The sequence below is a fragment of the Sorex araneus genome, chromosome X, assembly GCF_027595985.1.
Source record: "Sorex araneus isolate mSorAra2 chromosome X, mSorAra2.pri, whole genome shotgun sequence".
Taxonomy (NCBI): Eukaryota; Metazoa; Chordata; class Mammalia; order Eulipotyphla; family Soricidae; genus Sorex; species Sorex araneus.
In genome coordinates this window covers 39,658,114-39,681,532 of record NC_073313.1, presented here as the reverse complement: position 1 = coordinate 39,681,532, position 23,419 = coordinate 39,658,114, and the positions used below count along the sequence as shown (strand labels likewise).

At 38.2% G+C, this 23,419-nt stretch overlaps 1 protein-coding gene across 8 annotated transcripts in view; it reads left to right on the top strand.

The window, feature by feature from the left end:
* The window catches only part of RPGR (retinitis pigmentosa GTPase regulator), a 156,982-nt gene that overhangs the window by 35,310 nt on the left and 98,253 nt on the right, over nucleotides 1–23,419 (top strand). For 6 of the 8 annotated variants that reach the window (XR_008627305.1, XR_008627306.1, XR_008627307.1 and 3 more), the window contains exons 15-17: nucleotides 4,602–4,775; nucleotides 6,291–6,345; nucleotides 7,939–8,015. Coding sequence is in view for 2 of the 8 variants with exons in the window: in XM_055121678.1 (XP_054977653.1) it covers nucleotides 4,602–4,775; nucleotides 6,291–6,345; nucleotides 7,939–8,015; nucleotides 15,619–15,816 (504 nt within the window). In the remaining 6 variants the exon portion in view is untranslated. Of the gene's footprint in view, nucleotides 1–4,601; nucleotides 4,776–6,290; nucleotides 6,346–7,938; nucleotides 8,016–15,618; nucleotides 16,290–23,419 lie in introns of those variants that run through there. The other 2 variants (XM_055121678.1, XM_055121677.1) reach the window with 1 other exon arrangement.

The window sequence follows — 23,419 nt, the reverse complement described above, 5'->3', positions numbered from 1 at the left end:
CGGGTTAATCACTTTAAGACCTGAATTAATTATTTGGTTAAGTAGATTGAAATAACGGGTTCCTTCTTCACTGTCCCCATCTGCTGAGAGACCAAGCCTTTACTGTAGCTTATCAGTGATCATTTCTTAGAAAAGTATGAGTTGTATATAGAATTTATTAAGTTAGTTTCAAATGAGTACTCTGGCAGAAAAATAATTCAAGGTAAGCCACAAAGAAGTATCACAGAAACATCTGCTGCTGGACAGCTGCGTTTTCAAGGTAAGTGCAGTTGAAATGTTTCCTGTAATTTCACTTTAGAAGTACACTTGTCATACACGCACAAAACTTTTTAAAATACAGTGGAGGGAAGTGCTGTAACTCTTTACATTCATTTTCTCTTCGCCTTCTTCTCTTATTCTTTCTATTGTGATGATTTATTGTGATATTATCATCTCAGCTCCTAACACATGACTTTATATGTGATACACATTACCCATTCACCAAATTTATATACTAAGTACTAAAAAGAACAGAAACTTCCCTCAAAGCAGGTGGGTTCCAAAAAGTGGAGGCTGCTAACAGTCAGCCACCTCTGTCCCCCTTACCTCTTAAGGATTTCAGAGTAGGGATAGATTTCATAAAGGACACCAACTAAAAGAGTTTCTGAGACTATGCCATAATTATTTGTTTCCCAGTACCCCCATGTTCTTGGGTATGAGTGCCCAAATATAAAAATAGAGTGTAGGAACAACTTGCAGGATCTATAAAGAAATCTATGGCTTTTATCAATTAAAGTCCTTAATCATAAGAAGAAGATATTTTTGAATACTTTTTTAAATCACCTCTATGCCTTGAGTACTCAGATGATAAGATATATCCTCTGGTGTCAAAGAACTCTTGGCATTTCTATGGACTACCTGAAAGTTGACCAGTACAATAGACGCCTTTAGGAGCGGCACCTATCTGCCTCAGAGAAAGGCTAGGAAAAGGTTGCCAAGCAGTCATGGTGAAAGGTGAACTGACAAGAAGTAAATTCCTAACCAGGTGAGGCCTGGAGAGATGGCACAGCAGGTAAGGCCTTGCAGGAGCCAACCCTGGTTCTATACCCTGTACCCTGTATGATCTTCCATGCCCCACCAGATTGATCCCTGAGCACCACTGTGTGTAGCTCCCCCCCCCTGAAAAATTTATATGTCACTCAGGTGAAGGGTGAGAGAGCTAAATTTTCCAGGCTGATGGAAGCTGTGGGAGTGTTTTTTGGTTTGACTACAGCTTATTTGGTCTTAGATGGCAAAGGGCTTGTTTGTTTCAGAAAGATGTGAAGCAGATGATGAGAGATGAGAAACCAGGGCTGTAGCTCAGTGATAGAGCATATGCTTTGGAGGTGTGAGACCCCAGGTTTGATTCTTGGTACCACACACGAAAGAGGAGTAAGATGATCACATTTGTAACTCCCTTGTAGCATTGGAGGGGGTGGGGGAAGGCAACCGATGCAGTTAGGGCTTCCGATTAGGCATCCCAGGAGCTCCCCTTCCACTTCAAGTCGTTTCTGGTCCCACCAGTGTGACTATCATGCCCTAGGCCAAATTCTGGTGGAATGCCCTAGTATTTGATGCTATGTAAGCACATTGTTAAGCAGATAAACCTCTGGTGGAAGCTTTAGTTCTTGATGTTTCTTCTAAGAAATGTGGACTGCAGGGACAGCACTGGTTTAGGCACTTGCCTTGCAGTGGCCAACTCCGGTTTGTCTGTCCCCTGCACCACATTTGGCCCCCTGAGCACAGTCAAGTTTGACAAGTAAAAAAAGAAAGAAAGAGGGAGAGAAAGGAAGGCAAAACATTTCCTGAATTAGACCAAAGGCTGCAGCTCCCTTTACTATGTCTGGAGAATGAAATAAGGTCCTCTTAAGGGAGTTCGATCCATTCTTTGACTACAGTCTACATTCCTCCCTCTGGATCATTTCACAACTTACATGGTTTTGCTGACAAGAATGTATTTAAACTTTGCACTTTCTTTTTACAAAATAACAGTATTCTGCCAGTCTTTCCTAAATTGTCTCAGTTTGAAGGTAAGTTCTTTCTGTGATTTGAAGTAGTTGTTTATATATATATAGTCAGAGATTAATTTTAAATGTACTTAGTGCAGTGTTACAATTGAGATGTGATTTCTAGTGAAAATGTTATTTACCCTTCCAGTAGTTCTTCATTGTTATAGATTTTCTTAGTGAAGTGTCCATTATAGAGATGTGTGTTTCACTTATTCCTAAAATAAGGTCAGGCTCCTCATGCTCACTCCAACAAGAGCACGGAGTTTTGCATATTTCTAAAATAAGGTCAAACTCCATGTTCTTATTCCATGTTCTTGTTTCCTAACAAGAACAAGTTCTCCTGTTAGAGAACAAGAACATGGACTGGTACCCTGTGGTTACATTAATATCCTAATTAGCTAATAAATTGGTGCTAGTCCATGTTTCTGTGAGCTGAACTTTTCAGGTATCAAAAAAAGACAGAATATAACTTGGCGACTCATCCCCCATGCCCATTACCACCACCCACCTCCACCCACCCCTACCCCCTGCCAAGGAGAGTCTGAAACTGTATCAAGCACAGTGTTCTTTTTAGTTAGCTTTCATCCATGTACATTTTTGAATACGTATGTTTATCACCTCTACATCTCAGTTTTTAAATTATTCTTCCTATTCCCTTCCACAATATTTTGGGGTTTTGATCATTTTACATACTCAGTATGCATTTGGCTAGGCATAATAAATGATCTTAGTTGCTTAGAGAAGAAATGACTGAGCTAACAAAAACTTTAGAAATTCTTTGTAAGAATTTGGAGCTCTAGAGAGTATATACTATACAGTATACAGTATAGTATAGTATAGTATAGTATAGTATAGTATAGTATAGTATAGTATAGTATAGTATAGTGTTAGTATAGTATTATATAGTATAGAGTATACTATACTGTATACAGCTCTAGAGTATAGCTCAGAGCCTGAATTAATCCCTAAGCATTGCCAGGTCTGGCTCCAAAACATAACAAGGAAAAAGGAAGAAATTCTTGGTAAGTGGTAACTACCTTGTGTTTAACCTTCCCCAATTTAATCATCCCCACATCTTTTTTATATAAGCACCTAGCACCTTGCACTAGACATTCTTGTGTCTTTTTTCTCTCACATATACTGCCTTCTTATTACCTTTGATTAACATACATCAAACCTTCCCAGAGTAACTTCTGTAATTCTTTTGGAATGTCAGGGATATACTTATGAATTCTCTGTCCACAGTGGGAATGCTATTAGGCCATACCTTTAGTGCTACCATTCTGAATATGCCACTAATATCTGTTATGCAGGTATAAAATATAAATATATCCTCTCCCTGGCATGAGCTTTCAAATATTGTATTGTGGCCAAGAAAAAGTGAGCTGTTCGTTAGAGGCACTGCTTACAAACTACCCAGTGAAGATTCTACTGGATATCAGGCTTATTCTTAGCTAGTCAACAGGAAGAGATGGTCAGTAGAAGCTAGTTAGTGTGTTATAGGGCTATGTTTATCATTAGGATTCATATGGTCCTCTGTGGGCCCCAAGATATTCCATAGGGGTTCACAGGCAAAAATCACAGAAATTAGATATCACGGCATGAGATTAGGGGGCCAAACCAGTAGAGTGGCAGACCACAGGAAGGAAACAACAGAATGGGGATCACGGTCAGAAAAAGGTTGAGAAACAGTTGTAGGGGATTAAAGGGGGATGTAATGGCTTCATGCAAATTAAGCCAGGGTCAACTTTGTAAAACTGTTATTCTAGGGAGTAAATGGAACTGATTACTACTGCCTTAGATTTTCAGGGCTATTAAACTTTAGTAGAGCTCATAAATGAGAAGCATAAGGTAAAAGTACAATAAGGAACTTGATCTATTAATAACAAACATTAAGTAGTATTTTATCCCAGAATGTGAAATTATAAAAGTTAGTATACACTAAGGACTAAAATACTTATATTCTACCCAGTTTATTTAATAAGCATCACATAATTCACTTACAGTATCAAATTGTGGATGGGGTATTATATAACTTGGATTAGTTGGCCAGTTACCAGGTAGACCAAGTTCTGCATCTGGCTTTGTCTGTTTTAGGCAAATAAGAGCAGACACTTTAAACTCTGTCTTTATATGTTTTTGTAATCATACTTAACTCTCTTGTGAATACCAGTAAATTGTACTTCTGCAATGATTCTAAATCCCTGTGCTTTGGAAAATAGTTTATATATCGGATATAGTGCTATAGTATAGTGCTATAGTTGATAAAATACTTTTAAACGTCTCAACTTTAAAAGCATTATTTTTAGAAAGCATATTTGTTTTTTCCATTTTAATCTTGCAATAGATGTTAATAGAATTTTATAAATCCTAGCCATTAGAAATGTTGAAATGTCATAGCATGAACAAAAACCTTGGTAATATAGTAACCTGATTTTTGGCAGGGATTTTATTTCATTGACTTCAGTTTTGAGTTAATAGGCCATGTGTTCTTTGAAGTGGGGTAAATGATTGCAGCAATGTTCAATTTATACATATATTTTAAAGGAAAACAACTTTTCTCTGTCAATTTAGTCACAGGATCCGGAAATTTCAGAAGTTGATGAAACAGAAGACATAGATGAGGACATTGATGAAGATTTGGCAGAGGATGAGAAATCTACTGATGATGATGAAAATCTTACAACTGATGAGAGTGAACTAGAAAAAGAAACAAAAAGTACCAGTGACAGCTCAGTTGACAACCAGGTATTAACCACCATTGGAAAAGTATGATACGAATTTAAATACTAATAATCCTGCCTTAAAAATGTGTATGGGTTTCCAGGTACCTGCAGAGGGCAGATTTGAACTTCTTTGGAGAATAGAAATGCTTCTATTAATAAGTTTGTTCAAATGCAGTAAGAAAAGCTCTTACAAATGTGTGCCTCACGTAGACTTTGTCCCTAGTACTGTTTCCATATTTTTTGGTATCTATTTCCCACATTGGCTCTTCTAGCACACAGTTGAGGAAATAACCAAGAAGTTCAGAACTGGGTTCTTGAAATGATGGAATGAAAAGGTGGGTCAAAAACCATGATACTTGCATTCATATATTATTATTAATCATATGAACAAATAGAAATTGTTACAGCAGTGCTTGAGGCTGATGAGTTCAGTACAGATGCAGTCTGGAAGAAAGTACAGATAGGAGGAATAAGAGAAAGTATCACTGAAGAAGATAAAGTCAGTCTGGAAGCAGATCTAGGGCTGCCAGAAATATCTCTTCCATTTGGCAGTTTTGCCTAAGTTTGACCCAGCTAAGAGAGAGTTGGTAGGTTATAAGCCAGGGGAAAGCCCTGAACACCACTGGGTATGGCCCCCAAACTGAAACAAAACAACAAAAAAATGCCTTTTTGCTGATGAAGTACTACTATCATTGGTCATCCTAAAACTGTAGGTTATCTTTTTAATTTAAATCCAGACTCTCATTTTATTTATTCCCATATCACCTAAATCAGGATATTATCACCTAAATATCCCCTTTCAGCCACTCAGATGTACTTTCATTTCTATTTAAATATGTACTTTAAAACAGGTATTGTTTTCTGACCTTGTATTTTTAATTTGCAAGAAGTAATTGTGTTATAGTGCGTTCCTTCCTTGGTTCTTTTTCTAAGACTCCTTCCTCTCACTAAGAAGAAAAAATTTGTAGCAACTACTGCTTTTTTCAGAGGAGAGGAAATAATTATTTATGGGAAATATTTATAAATTATTAGAAAAATAAATCCTTTAGCATGGAAATAATTTAAGTCCAAATTATAAAATGTTGAATTAGACCATATACTAACATTTGTGAATCTTTTTGAGTAGAGTTCTTGAGTCATACAAGTTTTTAATGATACAACTCTAAGTTAGGAGGTCTATTAGTAATTTCTCAGCATATAAGGACTCTCATTTTACAAGAGCCTAGCAAAGTGAGGTAATTATCGCATGTTTTATTTTGTTAGCTAGAGGTCAACTTTTTTCCTACTTAAAACTGATGCAAAGTTTTTTATTACAACACAAGTATTTTATTATTTTATTTTGGGGGCCACACCTAGTGATTCTCAGGGCATATTCTTGGCTCTGTTCTCAGAGATCGATCCTGGAAGTGCTCAGGGGGCATTTTGGGGTGTCAGAAATTTAACTAGAATTGGCCACATGCTGGGCAAGCGCCCTAGCCACTGTACTATCATTCTAGCCTCACAACACAAATATTTTTTTATTAATTATGTCTTACAGGATGAAAAAAGCCAAGAAGAACGTGCCATTCGTGAACATAATGAAAATCAAAAAGGTGTGAGCATATTTGATTTCAAAACTCATACTTTAAAAAGGGCTAGACAGATAATGTACAGACACACAAATGTATGTGTATATATATGTATATAAATTGTGACTGACTAAAGCTTATATTCATACTTTCTATTTTATGCTTTCTACTGACACCTTTTTACATGAACCTCTTAATAAGCTATCAAATATGTGACAAAGGTTTTTCTCATTGATAAACACCACAGCTTTTTTACATAAAAATACTTGGATTACTCATAGCTGCTTATATGTCAGTGTTATGTGGTTTAGGACAGCCCTCTAGTTTTTTTTCCTATTCAAACAGTATTATTAAGTGAGCTTTTGCCCTAGATCTGTTTATATCTCTGGTAAGCACTGCCAGACTTCATTGCTAATGGGCCACTCTGGCCTAGAGTCAGAGCAGACCATCAAGTTAGTTCTCTGCCAGCCTAGACCTGAGTCTCTGGCCTTCCTGAGAAAATTTAAGTCCTTTCCCAAGTTTAGTTATTAGTGTCAGAGAACAAATGTTGCAGAACAGAGACAACGGAACTCCCTTGAATTGATCATACACCATCAACACCCAAATCTCCTCCATTTGTGCAGAATAAATCCTAGATTATTTCCACACCATTAAATTGCAGTGTACTTTTACAAATTAAAAATAATTCTGTAGGGCTGGAGCGATAGCACAGCGGGTAGGACTTTTGCCTTGCATGCGGCTGACCTGGGTTTGATTCCCAGCATCCCGTATGGTCCCCCGAGCACCACCAGGAGTAATTCCTGAGTGCATGAGCCAGGAGTAACCCCTGTGCATCACTGGGTGTGACCCAAAAAGCAAAAGAATAATTAAATAATTCTGTAATGGGAGATACTTGATCTGAACTTAAACAGAAGAGGGAACAGTTTTCCTTAATAATTTTCCCTTCTAGCTTCTACAGAAGGCCTAGTATGTTTTGGAATATTTTAAGCAAACATTTTGAATATATAATCATGTTATATAAAGTTATATCAAGTATTCTTAACAGAAAGTTTCAAAATAGTAAAAAGAAATTAAATGCAATATTAAATGCATAAATGCAATAATTAACAGAATTAAATCAATATATATGCTTCATTATTGTATTGTAAAAACAGTCCATAATGTATGAATTCCTGGTGGCCCCAAGCATGTCCAGTGCCAAGCACTGAACCATTCATCCTAGTGGGCTGAGAAAGCCCCTACAAAACCATATCAATGAAGTTGAAAGGCAAAAATAACATGTTCATTTCAGTACAAAGACTTGAATCATAATTAGGTTCATTTAAAATGGTAATTTATATTTCGCATAACTCGTCTCTAACATTTGCTGTTGCTACATTTGTAGTTGAATTTGGGTACTGGTCATCTAAACATTTATATTAGTCAAATCATTCTGGGATTTTATCTTAAATCGGCTTTTCAGGAAATTGTTTAAACTTGTCCTTTACTCCAGTGGAGTAAACTCTTTCAGAATTTCCTCATAATGTGGGGATGACCCAGTTTCACCAACACATTTCCAAGACTTCCTTTTCTCATTAGAAAAAAGTATATTTAAATATTTCTCATTTACTGTTATAGAAAACATACCTGATCGTGCAAAGAGCAGTTGTTCAGATACTGTGGACAACAGTAAGGATTCAAAAAACTTAAAGAAGGTAAGTAAGTGCATTTTTCACTGGTGTTAAGGCTCAAGTACTGAATTGCTCCTTTTATTTTTCATAGAGTATCGACATGATTTAACTCCTGTAACTTGAGATTTATGGTCCCAAAGTGTTATGAATTTCACATTTTAACATGCTTATTTATTTAGATTCTTACTGGTTGAGTCAGGTTGCTCTAAAATTTTAACAGTATGTTCCCTTAAATCCTATCCATACCATACTTTGTGTGATAAGTGATACACATGTGATAAGTGATACACAAAAGAACTTCATTGCTAAACTTTGATTAATTATGAGTGTATAGAAGAGAGAGGATGAGTAAAAAATCAAGGTAGTCTTGTGGTTTTGCTTAGAAAACAGTACCACATGCCACTTCAATCTTTTTCAACTAGTACCTATATTGTAAGCATTACAAGTCTAAGGGATATGAGTCCTCTCTTTTGAGTTACCTTTTTTTCACTTAAAGAACTTTCTTTGATCACAAGACCACAACACTGGATAGAAGTTTTAGTAGGAAATACGGGGAAAAGAAAATTGAATGTTCTTGTTATTTCCTATTCAACCTTTAGTTCTTGGCTTAAATATCATTTTCACCTTTTGTGAGCACAAGTACTTATGCTGTTATTTTCTCACACAATAGCTTTTTCTTATCCTATTTAGTATGCAATTTGCCATTACTGCATTTTTTGTACATTTATTTGCTTGGGCACAGCTAGCAGTGTTCATGACTTACTCCTTACTCTGTGTTCAGGAACTCCTGGCGGGGCTCAGGGGGCCAAATGTAGTACGGGGGATCGAGCCCAGGTCAGCAGTGTACAAGGCAAATGCCTCACCTACTGCACCTACCTCCCCCTGGCCCCTTCTTTGCTTTTAACAGTCTCTTTCCACTGGTCTTCAGTACCATGGATTTCAAAATTAGTGCTGCTTTCCTGTGTATTCACATTTAGCACAGTTCCTGATACATGGTAAACAGTAAGTATATTGGTTGGTATTAATTGTGACATATCAGAATAATAAAGGGTTAAGAGTGAAGATAAAAGCAGGACCATTTTAAAAGTAATAAACAGCTATCCTTGCCATCTTTTGAGGTATATGCTGCACTGAAGTGGCTTTCAGGATTATTTCCGCAATTTTGAAAGTTGTTTTGGACCAGATTTTCATAATTTTATCTTTTACCAAAAGTGATATCATGACTATATTTACCTTTATTTAAAAATTATCTTACAGGATTGGGTTATACCCAAAGATAGTGGCAATATAGCTCAAAGAATACTTTAGAGTTTGTTTCCTTCTTGGAATTTTTTGGGAGGTTCTGGGCCACACCCAGCTGTGCTCAGGGCTTGCTCCTGGCTCTATTCAGGGATCGCTCCTGGTGGTGCTTCGAGGACCACATGAGGTGCTCAGGATCAAACCAGGGTCAACTGTGTACAAAGAAAATACCTCAACATCTGTGCTCTCAGTCTGACCTCTCCTTTTCGAATTTTAATATATGTATTATCAAAACACACATTTTCTCAAGATTTAGGAGCTTTTTAGTTTCCCTGTCCAGTAGAAAAGGACATGTAATAGGTAGTCTAGTAGAGTTCATAGATTTTGGCAGGAACTTGGACAAGTTTAAAAGCTCAGATAAAGACTGCAAAAGAAATGAAATGTAAGGAAAGAGGGCAAATTCAAAGATTCCAGGGACATAAGAACCCAAGGAGAGGAAGATGTGAAAATTTAAGTTGTTTTTCAAAAGTATTTGGGACAGGGGCTGGAGCGATAGCACAGCGGGTAGGGCGTTTGCCTTGCACGCGGCTGACCCGGGTTCGATTGTGAGCATCCCATATGGTCCCCTGAGCACTGACAAGGGGAATTCCTGACTGCAGAGCCAGGAGTAACCCCTGTGCATCGCCGGGTATGACCCAGCAACCAAAAAAAAAGTATTTGAACATTCCTCTGACCAAATGAAAGTGTGTATTGTATAAAATGTGATCAAGTTTCAGGAACTTTCAAACTCTGGGCTTCAGCACTGCCTTTAGCTAGGAAGAGTTAGGACTTCAGACGAGAGAGGACTGAACTAAGGGAAGAGCTGGCAGGTGGGTGGCAAAGTAGCACATGGCCAGAGGAGCAGGTCAACCAAGCAGGGAATCCAAGTATCAGGGCCAGTTCCCAGTTGATGGAACACGTTGTAGTCAGAACTGGACCAGGGCACACAGGACAAAGAGTATTCAGTCTTAAACTCTGATTCTGCTTACGTTATATGCTTCTTATTTGTACTTATATTTCAACGACTATGCATTTACTTAAAGTAAAAAGTCATGACCATCCTGTATTGTATTCATTTATGTATTTGGTTTGGGAACATACCCAGCAGAGCTCTGTGCTTATTCCTGACTCTGCCCAGAGATTACTTCTGGCAGTGCTTAGGGAACAGTATGCAGTGCCTGGAGTCAGCTGTGTGCAAGGAAAGCAACTTAACCCCCTGTACTATCTCTCCAGCCCTAAAATCATACTGTAAACAATCAGTGATGATGATTTTAAAAAGCAGCACTCATTATATTTTGTTTAAAAGCGTTGCTGTTATCAATTTTTTTTCAGAATATAAATTACTTCAATTAGATGTTTTTTTTTCTGTAATCCCTCATGAAATTTCATGATATTTTTGTGTTGTTTCTGTTTAGTGGGGGTCATAGCAGTGCTCAGGGATCAAACCAGGGTTGGCTGCATGCAAGGCACGCGCCTTAACCACTGCGTTTGGTGCTAGGATTGCATCTGAGTTAGCTGAGTGCAAGGAAAGCACCTTATCCACTGGACTGTCCGTCCCCCCATGCCCCAGTTTTTATATCTTCCATTTCTGACCAGTTTACACCATTCAAGACAAACCACTTTTTTTAAACTTAAAAAGTAATGCTTGAATTATATCAAAGTAAACGTGTTTGAAAATTTGCATTTGCAAATTGTTAATCCCAAAATGATCTAAAATATAACATTTTTTAAAAATGAAAAGGTTTGTAGTCTTGGTGTCCTACAAGATAGAATTCATAACTCATGTTTGCTTTGATAATTTTCAGTGTTTTAGATAGACAGGTTAGGACCTGTAATTTTTTTGTGGTGTTGGGAGGGTTGGGCCACAACAGGAGGTGCTTTGGGTTTACTCCTGGCTTGTGCTCAGGGATCACTCCTGGGGGATAGGATCATACGTAGTGCCTGGGGTCAAGTAAGTTTGACTGTGTGAAAGGCAAGTGGATTAATCGCTGTACTATCATGCTGACCCAGGACCTGTGATTTTAGTTGGCAGTATAGATCTATTGGTAGGTTGTGATTATATCAAGAAATAACCACAATGTGCTTGTTCAGTTGTCTTTGGTGATTCTTTGGAGCCACCATTTATATCACTAAGGGAAATGTTTTACTGGCTTGATTCCTACCTAAGTAAGCTAAATGAAAAAAAGATAAGCTTTTCAGCTATGAATTTATTTTTTGGCAAGAGGAATGACACAATGGCTTGGAGCACCTGCCCTGCAGCCTTGTAAGCACACAGTCATGAATTCAAAACCCTGGTAGCCTGTGTACATAGAATGTAGTCCCGACAGCTCTGCTGTTTGAGCCTTCCTACCCTGCTACCTGTGAAGCTGGGCACCAGACACAAAGTAATAATCCTTCATTTCCTTCCTGGAATTGGTTTATTCGTGTCTTCAACATATATGTATTGGGCTCTCTTATGTGCGAGCCATAAGGCTAGAGGCTCAGACAAAGGTTAACTCTCCAGTATCTTTCTTCCATTAGGAGCTAGCTGGGACACAGCAGGTTCTCTGAGTAGTTCCACAGACCAGTTTAAAGTCAGTAATTTGCTTACTCAGTTTTCTACAATTAAGAGGCCTAGATGAGAATTTCTCCACTAAGTATTATGGCTATGGATTTTTGGCTTTCCTGACAATTTCCTTCATTCACCATAGCAGCTACAACTCAGTGCGTTCACCTCAAGTATACATAGTATAGCATTACTCTCTCTCTATATATGTATTTTTTGCTTTTTGGGTCATACCCAGCGATGCACAGGGGTTACTCCTGGCTTTGCACTCAGGAATTACTCCTGGCGGTGCTCAGGGGACCATATGGGATGCTGGGATTTGAACCCGGGTGGTCAGCCGCGTGCAAGGCAAACGCCCTACCCACTGTGCTATCGCTCCAGCCCCAGCATTACTCTATATTATGAGGAAAATCTGCAATAAATTTTAGATACAGTCCCGATTATTTTCAGTTTTTCTCAGGCTTAAGAACTGAAAATGTTGTCTTTCAGGCCCATGCAACAGATACTTCCTGCTTTTCTTTTAAAATAGCTTTATTGAGGTACAACTAGCATATAATAAATTTCCCATATTGTGTATAATTTGGTTTGCTTTGACATGTATGCACCAGTGAAATCATAATCATAATCAGGAGAATGAACATTGCCATTAATGGCAGAAGGTTCTTTGTGCTTTTTTATGGTCCCTTTCTACACTGTGCCTTCAGCAAACTATTGTCATTTGTTATTTGCATGTCCTAGATTTTTATCTAAATAAATCATACACTGTGTACCTTTTTGTCATTTAACTTTATTTACCATTGTTTCTTAAGATTCATTGATACATATTATTAGCACTTCATTCCTTCAGTATTGCTGAGTACTACTGATTTTTTTATATGGCAAAGGTATGGATTTTTGTGTATAGAGGTTTAATTGTTCAACACCATTTACTGAGAAAAAAATTCTCTGCTAAATTGTCTTTCTGTTGTTGCCAAAAGTCACTTGACTTTTAATGTGTGGGCCTATTTCTAGACTGTATTCTTGTCCTTTGACCTCTTTATCTTATACTGCTGTCTTAATTACCACTGCTTCTAGAAATCAGGAAATATTGATTCTCCAACTTTATTCTTTTTCAAACATTTTTTGCCTGTTATAGCCTCTCTTTGTTCCCGTGTGAAGTTTTAGAATAGGCTTGCCAACCACTGAAAAGAAAATCTGGGAAGAAATAACATCTTACCAGTAATAATTCAGGAGACATGAACGTGATGTTTCTCTCCCTTTAATGAGGTTTTACTAAATTTCTTCTAATGGTGCCTTGTAGTTTTTAGGGCTTGTACTTATTTCGTGAGGTTTTTATTTTTTTATACCTTCTTATTTCATTAGTTTTTCTAGTTTCTCATTTAATTCCTACTGTGATCTTTTACTGTTACCTTTATCATTTGATTTTTTTTTAATTACTTTGTTTTAATTTTACTTGTCTAAATTTAAAACTTTTTCTAGTTTTTTAACAGAAGTTGAGGTCACTGATTTGAGATACTTTATATTTTCTCTTGGGCTGGAGCGATAGCATAGCAGATAGGGCGTTTGCCTTGCACGCGCCGACCCGGGTTTGATTCCTCCATCCCTCTCCGAGAGCCCAGCAAGCTACCGAGAGTATCCCACCCACACAGCAGAGCCTGGCAAACTACCCATGGCATATTTGATATGCCAAAAACAGTAACAAGTCTCACAATGGAAACGTTACTGGTGCCTGCTTGAGCAAATCGATGAACAATGGGACGACAGTGCAGACAGTGCTATAGTCTCTGATATAAACTTTCCATGCTTTTGATAGATTGTGGTTTTGCTTGTATTCAGTTCAAAATACAACATTTTCTCATTGATTTCTTCTTAAACTCATGGACTATTGAATTTCAGCAGATTATTGTGGTTTCAATTTCTTTTTTAAAGAAAATGAATCTAAATTCATATGGGCCTAATAGCAACACAGATTTTATTTGTCGATATCTAATTAGCATTAGAAACTATTAATTACATTATGATTAAACAATTTGGTCATAGTCCTTTTCAACGTATTGAAATGTGTTTTATGGCCCAGAATTGGCTTGCCTTGGTGTGTGTATGCGCTTGAGGAGAAGGCTGAGAAGACTGCTGTTGTCATCTAGAGGATTCTCTCTAGTTAAGTCAGTCAGGCTGGTTGATGGTGTTATTTAAGTCTTCCTTATCCTTTCTGATATTGTCTACTTATATTACTGAGAGGGGGCATTAAAACCCTTGGCTTTAATTGTGACTTTGTCTGGTTCTTCTTGGACTTCTGTTAATTTACCTCACTTATTTTCAAGCTGGTTTTAAGTTCTATAATATTCATATTTGTTAAATCTTCTTAATGAACCCCTTTGTCATTTTTATATAACCATCTTGATTTCCAATAACAATTCTTTGCTCTAAAGCCTAATCTATCTTATAGTACATATATTACCTAGCCATTTTGCCTTTCTAATTTTACTTTTAAAAAACTATTCTGTTTTATTTATTTGGGGAGTGAGACCTGGGCCACACCTAGCTGGTGTTCGGGGGACCATGCAGTACCAGGGATCAAACTGGAGTCAGCCACATGCAAGGCAAGCACTTTACCCCCTATGTAATCTTTCCGGCTCCTCTAGCTTTTGAAGAATTAGCTATGGTATATATTTTATTCTTTTGCTTCTAACTCCTTTGTTAAAGGAGTTAAAGTTATGTGTGGATTTTTACTGTATGGGAGTCAATATCCCTAATCTCCCACATTGTTCTTGTGGCAACTATATTTTATTTTGTCCTTGGGTCTCTTTAAGTGGTCATTTCCTCCATAGTAGCAGGAGCACAAGATCCTCGTTTCTAAATTCTGATTTTTTATGACATTTCCATCACCTTCATTCCTTAAGGCTAAAGATTTGCTTCTACAGTAAGTACCCTTTTGCTTGTAGAAGGAGTCAAGTCATCACCGTCTACCTGTGGAATCTCATCAGACTCTTATTTGTATTTTCACTCTTCGGGATCCCTTTTTCTCTTTTTCTAAATCCTCAAAGGGAAAATGGAAAATACTCAGTTTCACAGTCTTAGATGGCCTACATCTCTGGACCTCTTGGTCACTCCCTTCTAATACCATTTCTCCCATGACTTCTGACTTTTTTTCCCCATCATGTTCTTCCAAAGCTCAAACCACTGTGCTGGCTGCTGCTGCTTCTCTCTCTTCTCTTCACTCTTCTGTCATTCTACTTGACCTTTCCTTAGTGTCTCTTCTGTTCCCTCTCCCACTTGCCTGGAAGCTGTGAGACTGGGCTATGAGACTCTCTACTTTTATCACTTAAGGCATTGTCTGTATTCGGCCTATATGCAGTCCTGGCCTCCGCTAAGCAGCAGATCTCTATACAACACTGCCTGCTTGGACTCTAGGGCTCTCCGAGCCATTAGTTGGTCTCTACCTAGTGTTTGCCAGGAGTTAGGGCCTACAGGACTGGGATACGTGACCCCGCCTTCCTCCAGGATAGCCTGGTTTGCATCATTTTCCTCTTATAACACAAAGTAAAACAGTCAATTTTTTCTTCGAAGGAAAATGATCACATTGACAGATTCCCCCTGAAAGGTCTGATTTGGGGTAGGTGTTATTTGGGGAAGGAATCACTACTGCTACTGGTAAAAGGGGAAAAAAAGGGATGGACACTAAGAATGTACCATTGCACATGTGATGCAAGTAATACCAAGATTTGTTGAAACTGATACCTCCAAATACCTCCAAATACTATTGTTTCACTTACCAAAATAAATTCTCTGTGTTTTTTTCCCTAGATTTTCCTCTTTAAAAGGATGTCTTTGGCCAGTCAGAAAAGCCTGCTGAGTAGTTCTGATCCACTCCCAGAGATAAAACCAATAGGAGACCAAATAGCTTTTAAGAAAGATGCCAGTCAGAGCCACAAGGGGCAGAGTCGTCCAGGTTCTTCTCCCCCAAACATAGAGAAAGGGTCAAGATCTTGTACTCTGCTCTGAATTTATGTTTCTGTGGTTATGGAGCGCATTAAAATTCATACTTGAATAAATCCATTGTTTCTAAAGGAAGTTTTGAATAACAAAATGTTTAAAATATAAGTTAATATGGTTTACTTGGTTTGAACAGAACGACCTATTTTGATATTTATTTATGCTAAAATTTCTCCAAGAAAATTCAAACTCATTTAAGTGTTGTGGCCTTAACTTCAGTGTTGCAGTAAGAAAAATATATTTTTGTAAGTTAAAGTTAAATTAAGATACTATGTAGTTTACACTGAAATATGTTACTTCTTTGTAATTTCATAAGGCAATATTTGCAATCTTAAGACACTGTAACAATTTTAATGTACTTGGAATTTTTAAAAATTTAAAAATATGAGCAACTTTGTTTTCGATGAAAGTATTTTAATAAACTACATCTGGTCGTTTCCACTGTTTACGTTGATAAATATCAATAAAATTTTCTGGAGCTACTTGGGGTCATTGGTTGACTAAATGGAGGCAAAATCTGGGTTTTTTTGTGGGGGAGGGGAGTTCCCAAATAATGCTCATGGGGACTGGAAGCTACTTATAGTGATACTTTGCCAACTAGACTGGGTGCTAGGGATCAAACCTGGGTCAACCAGGCAAATACCCTACCCACTGTACTATCTCTCTGGCCCAAGATCAAAATTTAAAATATTAGCTCAGAAAAAAACTACAATACAGCTTTTATGGGTCAGGATCCTGGGAAGTATTTAATTGGGTCCTTTGCTCTTTGTCTCACAAGGCCACAATCCAGGTATATCACCTAGGGCTGCCATCAATCTGAAGATAGAGTTCTTATTCTAGGCCCACATGTTCTTGACAGAATTAAGTCTCTTGAAGATGAGGAATTTTAACTACACCTGAAAAAATGTTCACATTTTCCATATACTGTAATCTGACCGATGGAGTGATTTCTTGTGCACACAGTGCACTTACACTCAGGGGGAAGGGTATTTAGGTGTAGTACACCAGCAAGTGGGAACCTTGGGGGCCCCATTTTAGAATTCTCCCTACCACAAAGGACATAGTTTAGTCCCACTTATGAGCTTTACTTCTTCTTGGCCACTGTAGTATATATTTTGAGTGCCAGTATCGATACTATACCAGTACTACAACAGCATAGCAAATATTTTTATGATTTATCCTTAATAAAATTAGAATTTCTGAGTATAATATTTATACAGATTGTTTTATAAGATTTAAATTTACATTACTCTAGACTAACATCTTTACACCCCTGTGCAGGAGATACAAAGATGGAGTTTCTTGTTTTGCTGAAATGGGGCAGTTCTCAGTGACTATAGAAGAAAATGTTTTACTCAGAAGCTAAAATGAATGCAGTCTATTCTATGTCTATAGGCACAGAAATATAAGGTTCTTGTCATAGTAGTCTTTACAGCTTTCTTCTTTTTATTCCTTGGGGTTAGAGATTTGGGTGATGTGGCGTTAACTAGTTACCACTGTCAACTAGAGGCAAGATGCAGTTGAAATGAGCAAGGCTGACTGTGTCAGCTTCTGTGGGAGCCAGGCCACCTTTGGCATGGTCAAGATCATACCCTAGATCACCACATTGTACTGTGATCACCACATTGTACAGGGATCAAATTCAAGTCCTTTTGCATACCTGGCTCCTGTTCTATCTCCCTTGATTTCACAAAATCTAATTATAAAATATTGAAGTACAGGATTAAGCCAAATCACTTAACTATGAGACAAAGCACATAGGACAAGCATGATAGAATCAATGAAGTATCATTGAATTCCATTCAGTCATTGAATCATTGAATTGAATCAATGGCAACTCCTTTGTCAGTTCTCAATTCAGAATTTTATTAGAGTGATTTCTTGGCAATAAGCAAAATCAGGAGGCAACTTTAATGGTATGAATAAATATTTTTATACAGTTATAAAAATAAACTTTGTAAACCATGGTGTTTAAAAAATTAAAAAAAAACTACCAGCCACTTCCCTTTGAACTATAAATGCTTGCATTATTCTCTAAATCTGGTTTCATATATTACTTTTACATTAAAGAAATACAGAATCCTTTCTATGTGCCAGGTATTATTCAGAAGCTCAGTAAGAAGGAAGAAAATGGGGTATGAATGACGCGCCACACTAATTGAATATGTTAAGAAAATTTAAAAACCTATTTCCTAATGAGACGGTAAGATTAGTGGGCACTAAAACAAAAAACATAGCTAACATATTTGAAAACTCTAAATAATCAAGAACAAACCATTGACAGACTTGAAGAGAATAATCAATTTGTACTAGTTTCAAAATAAAAGAAATTGCATTTACAGATACATTAGTTTTCATTAAAAGGTGAAATGATGGGCTGAAGGTATAGTAGATTGGATAAGGTGCTTGCCTTGCATGGTGTTCCACCTCCAGCAATCCATATGGGTCTACCAGCCCTGCCAGGAGTGATCCCTGAGGGCTGAACCAGGAGCATAGCTGTGTGTGACCCCCCAAACAAAGCAGTGAAATGATTTAATCCCCCAGCTATTCATCTTCATTATCTTTTCCAGTAATTCCACTGACCCCTCCTGTCACTTCGAACATTTTCACTGACCTCATGGGGACCCCAAAATTGAAGTCTGTTGATTTAAACATCAGGGTTATTAACATGTTATTATGGATCAAATATTAAATGATGTTAAAACATAAATATCAGCAATCAGATTTGAAGGTATAAAAGGATATGCCACTCCATGCAAATGTTGAGACATTAAAGAAAAGAGGAAATTGGTACTACTTAAGGCACTCCAATATATGAAGAAGAAATTTATAGTTAAAAAATACTCATATTATTTTTCTAGCATTGTAACAGAGTTCCACAACTAGCCAGCTTAAAACAGAAACATATAGGGCCTCTGCAGTAGTACAGAGGTTAAAGTACTTGACTTGTACATGGCCAGCCTTGATTCGATTCCCAGCACAGTAGATGATTCACTGAGTACCACCAGGAGTGATCCCTGAGCAGCACCAGGTGTGGCCCCAAGTCCCCTCCGCTCAAATAGACAGCAAACATACTGCTTCATGGTTCTGAAGGCTGGAAGTCTCAACTCAAGATGGTGGAAGGATCTAGAAAACATTTGTCCTTCTCCCCTAACTTCTGGTCATCTCAAGCATTTCTGATTTGATTGGTCACTTACATGCTTTGTCCTCACTTGGTATTATCCTTTTGTGTCTTTTCACATTGCCTTCCTTCTGTGAATCTCTTTCCAAATTCCTTTTCTAAAAGGACACCAGGCTTAGTGGAGTAGAACTCACGCTAATGGCCTCATTAAAACTTACCTCTTTAAAGGTCCTATTTCTACACAATAATGATTTGAGGTACAGAGGAAGATACAGAGGAAGGGGAGGTTACTTCAGCATATCTTTTAAAGCAGACATAATTCAGCCCATTATAGTACTTCAATGTAAAGGTTACAGCCGATACAAAAATATCAACTGTTCTTCCTCCATTTTTATTGAGATACGGTAATATACAATACTTTTAAAGATGCTTTCATGCAAATACCTTCCAACCCATCACCAGAGTACCTGCTTCCCTCCACCAATGTCCCCTGCCCCTCCCATATGCCACCCCTGCTTACCCCCACCCAAGTAAGCTTAGTTCTGTAGACTAACTCTGTGGTTTTGTTACCCCCTTACTATGTACTATGATAATACTATCCCACAAATGAGAGATTATTCTATATCTGTGCCCCAATTCCTGAATGATTACATTCAGCATGATAACCTCATGTTACACTTTTATACACTTTTATACAAAAATAGTTTATACACTTTTTTCTGTCAGTGATCTTTCTTGACTCTTTTGGAATTCTTCTAATGGAAAATTGCATGATTTCTCCTTATAGCTGTATAGTATTCTATTGTGTATCACAACTTCTTGATCCATTATTCATAGTTGACATTTGCGCTGTTTCCGTATTCTGGCTATTACACTAAGTGCTGCCATGGACATAGGTGTGCATACACTACTTTGAATTAATGTTTTTGTGCTGTGGAGGTAGAATCCAAGAAGTGGTATCTCTGGGTGTATGAGAGTTCTATTCTTACTTTCTTGAAAAGTCTCCTTAATACCATAATGTTTTCCATAGAGGCTGGACCAACTGACATTCAACAATACATGAGGGTTCCTTTCTTACCACATCCCCACCAGTATTAGTTGTTTCCAGTTTTGTTTGGGGGCCACACCTGATGCTCAGGGCTTACTCTTGGCGCTGTGCTCAGGCATAACTCCTGGCGGTGCTCTAGGGAGCATATGTGGTACCAGAGATCAAACTTGGGTTGGTCGCATGCAAAACAAGTGCCCTGCCTACTGCACTATCTCTTCAGCCCCTCTCCAGTCTTTGTGATATATGCATTCCATAATAATAATGATAAACACTTTTTCATATCCGAGTTCTGGGGAAGTGTCTTGTTCATCTCTACTCCCCCATTTTTGGTTGGGGTTATTGGATTCTGTTGTTGAGTTTTGTGAGTACTTTACAAATCTTGGTTATTAACCCTTTATCTGCTGTATCCTGTGCAAATATATTCTCCCAATCTGTAGGATGTCAAAAATATCAATTGTTTGAAATCCCTTGCCCCATAGATTCTCAAAATATGTAGACTCCTGTTAAATTCTGACACTATTGGTAAAATTCTCAGTGGAGACATCCTGAAATGTCCATTTGATATAACTAGTAAATCACCAATTACAGAGCAGCAGAAGGGAGGCTGAAACAGGAGGTGGGTGGGGAAAAAATCAACAATTATATTAAATTCTGCTAGGGCTCTCTTTTTAAGCATCACAAACATAGTGGGCACAAGTAAATATAAAGTGATTATCAAATAAATTATCACATGTACAGTTGAAGAGTGTAGACAAGAGCTGGTTCTTCTTCCTTTTTTTTTTTTTGCTTTTTGGGTTACACCTGGCTATGTACAGGGGTTACTCCTGGCTCTGCTCAAGAATTACTCCTGGCGGTGCTCAGGGGACCATATGGGATGCTGAGAATCGAACCCGGGTTGGCCGCGTGCAAGGCAAACGCCCTACCCACTGTGCTATTGCTCCAGCCCCAAGAGATGGTTCTTAAGATGTTTGCACACATACTTGAAGCTGACATTCAGTCCCCTCCCACAAATCCCCAGACACTGAGGCTATCAGGATGACCTCAGTGCCTGCCCTTTATTTGAGGGCTACTAAATAGCAGAGCTTTTAGGATCACTTCACAGCATGTGGGCAGCCCTGGGATTTTAACCCTTAGCTTTATGCTTTCAGGGCAGGTGCTTTAAGCCACTGAGCCATTTTCCAGGTCCTTTAAACTCAGTTTTTTAAGTCCTTACCATCTGGAGCTTTGCAGTACACTTCTTCTTCTAGAGTGGGAGGATGGATGACTATAATATAATATAGCTGGGAAAGAAAGGCTTTCATTACTCAGGTAAGTCTATTCCAATAGTGAAAAAAAATAGCGAACACCATCAGAAGCATCCCAAGGGAGAAAATTAGGTCAATTAGTCGTATCATCAACAAGGTTCGCACCAAGAAGGTAACCAAAGTTACCAGGTTTCTTCCCCCAGGAGACCCAAGTGGCAATCTCTGTTGTGACTGAATGACTACGTGGGGACAAAGCCAGGCCAATTGCTTTATCATGTTCCTGGACTTCAGTACCACATTTTCTGTCAGCTTTGATTGTTGTGAAACTAAATTAAAAATTTTAATGACCTCAGTGCCTGCCCTTTACTTGAGGGCTACTAAATAGCAAAATTAAAAATATTTATACTTAATATTTCCTTTCGTCAGGATACATGGTTTAAAGAATTTTTCAACTGATAGAAATGATCTTTCTTTTCAAAGCTTAGAGTATTATTTGGACAAGATTTTTAAATGTGTTTTGCTTTTTTCCTGTAAGAGTATAAAAGCAATAAGTAAAACCAGGGGTTGGAGAGATAGCACAGGGGTTAAGGTTTTGTACATGCAGCTGATCAGGCTCAATCTGGGGCACCACATACTGTCACTGTCATCCCACTGTTCATCGATTTGCTCAAGCGGGCACCAGTATTGTGAGACCTATTGTTACTGTTTTTGGCATATCGATTACACCATGGGTAGCTTGCCAGGCTCTGCCATGCGGGCGGATACTCTCAATAGCTTGCCGGGCTCTCTAAGAGGGGCAGAGGAATTGAACACAGGTTGGTCACATGCAAGACGAATGCCCTACCACTGTACTATCGCTCCAGCCCACCAAATGAATTAGTCTGAAACATAGAAGCTTTTCATAACAATGCCACATTTAGATGTTCTGGGGTAGGAGAGAGGGTGTGACGTTGGAGAATACTCAGACCAGGATTTAGGTACAGAGCACATTATTAGAGATTGTATAGTTCAGTTTGACCCATCATTATCTGAAAAATGAACATGACCCTACCTAGTTCATGAGACTGTGTACACAACTCTAGGTAGCACACAAAATTACCTGACACATAGAAGTTCTCAATATATGGTCATTATTCTTATAGTCTCTAAGTGGACACACCTGCTCGGGCTGAGTCTGATGACCTTCTCAGAGTCAGAGATCTGAATTTGTCAGCCCAGGGAGGGTTTAAACTGTATACCCTGAAACGGAAACATAAATCGAATGCCAATTTGTTTATTTACATCGAGAAATCGTGGATGTCTCCCTTCTTGTACAACAGAAGGGGCACCACATATACTCCCCCAAATTGCCTGGGATGATCCCTGAGCACAATTAGGAGTAAGCCCCAAATATCATGTTGTGACCCAGAAACCTGAAAGAAAAAAAAAGTAGAATGAGACAAAGCAAAGGTTGGGGAAACAGAACAATAAGGCACTGTCTTGCACTCGGCCAACCCTGGTTCTATCCTTGGCACTCCATCTGGTCTTCTGAACCTGCCAGGAGTGGTTCCTGAGCACAAAGCCAGGAGTCAGCCCTTGAGTGCTGCTGGGTGTTCAAAAACAAACAAAAAAAGTTGGAAAGTTTTTATCTCTGTGTTGAGGGGAATGTTTTATTGAATTGGATTTTAAAAAATCATTTTTACTGTGTATGTTTCTTTTCTAAAAATTTCTTTATTAAGGCACCATAATATGCAAAGTTATTCAGAGTTGAGTTGTAGACATGCTGTGTTCCAGCTCCGGTCCCAACACCAGTATCCACTTCCCTCCACCTGTATTCCCAGGTTCCCTCCACCTCCCCATCCCCAGCCTGCATCCTGACAGGCACCATTTTAAAATTTGATTGTTTGAGTGTGGGTCTCATGATTTCAGTGTTGTTGACTCTGTGGTTTGGATATTTAGCTATACATTTCCTTGACACTGATATACCCAAATCCCCTTGACCTTTAACCTCCCACTTCCTGTCTGTCTCTTCTCCCTCCCCCTCAGTTTCTTTCCTTCTCTGTACTTTGCCTTATTCTCTGGAGCCAAGGGTGATCTAGGCACCCCCCCTTTGCTGAACAGTCATACAGCACCAAAGATTGAACTCAGGGCCTTACATATGCAAGATATGTTTTATCCCATAAGATATATATCATATATCATATATATACATATATACAT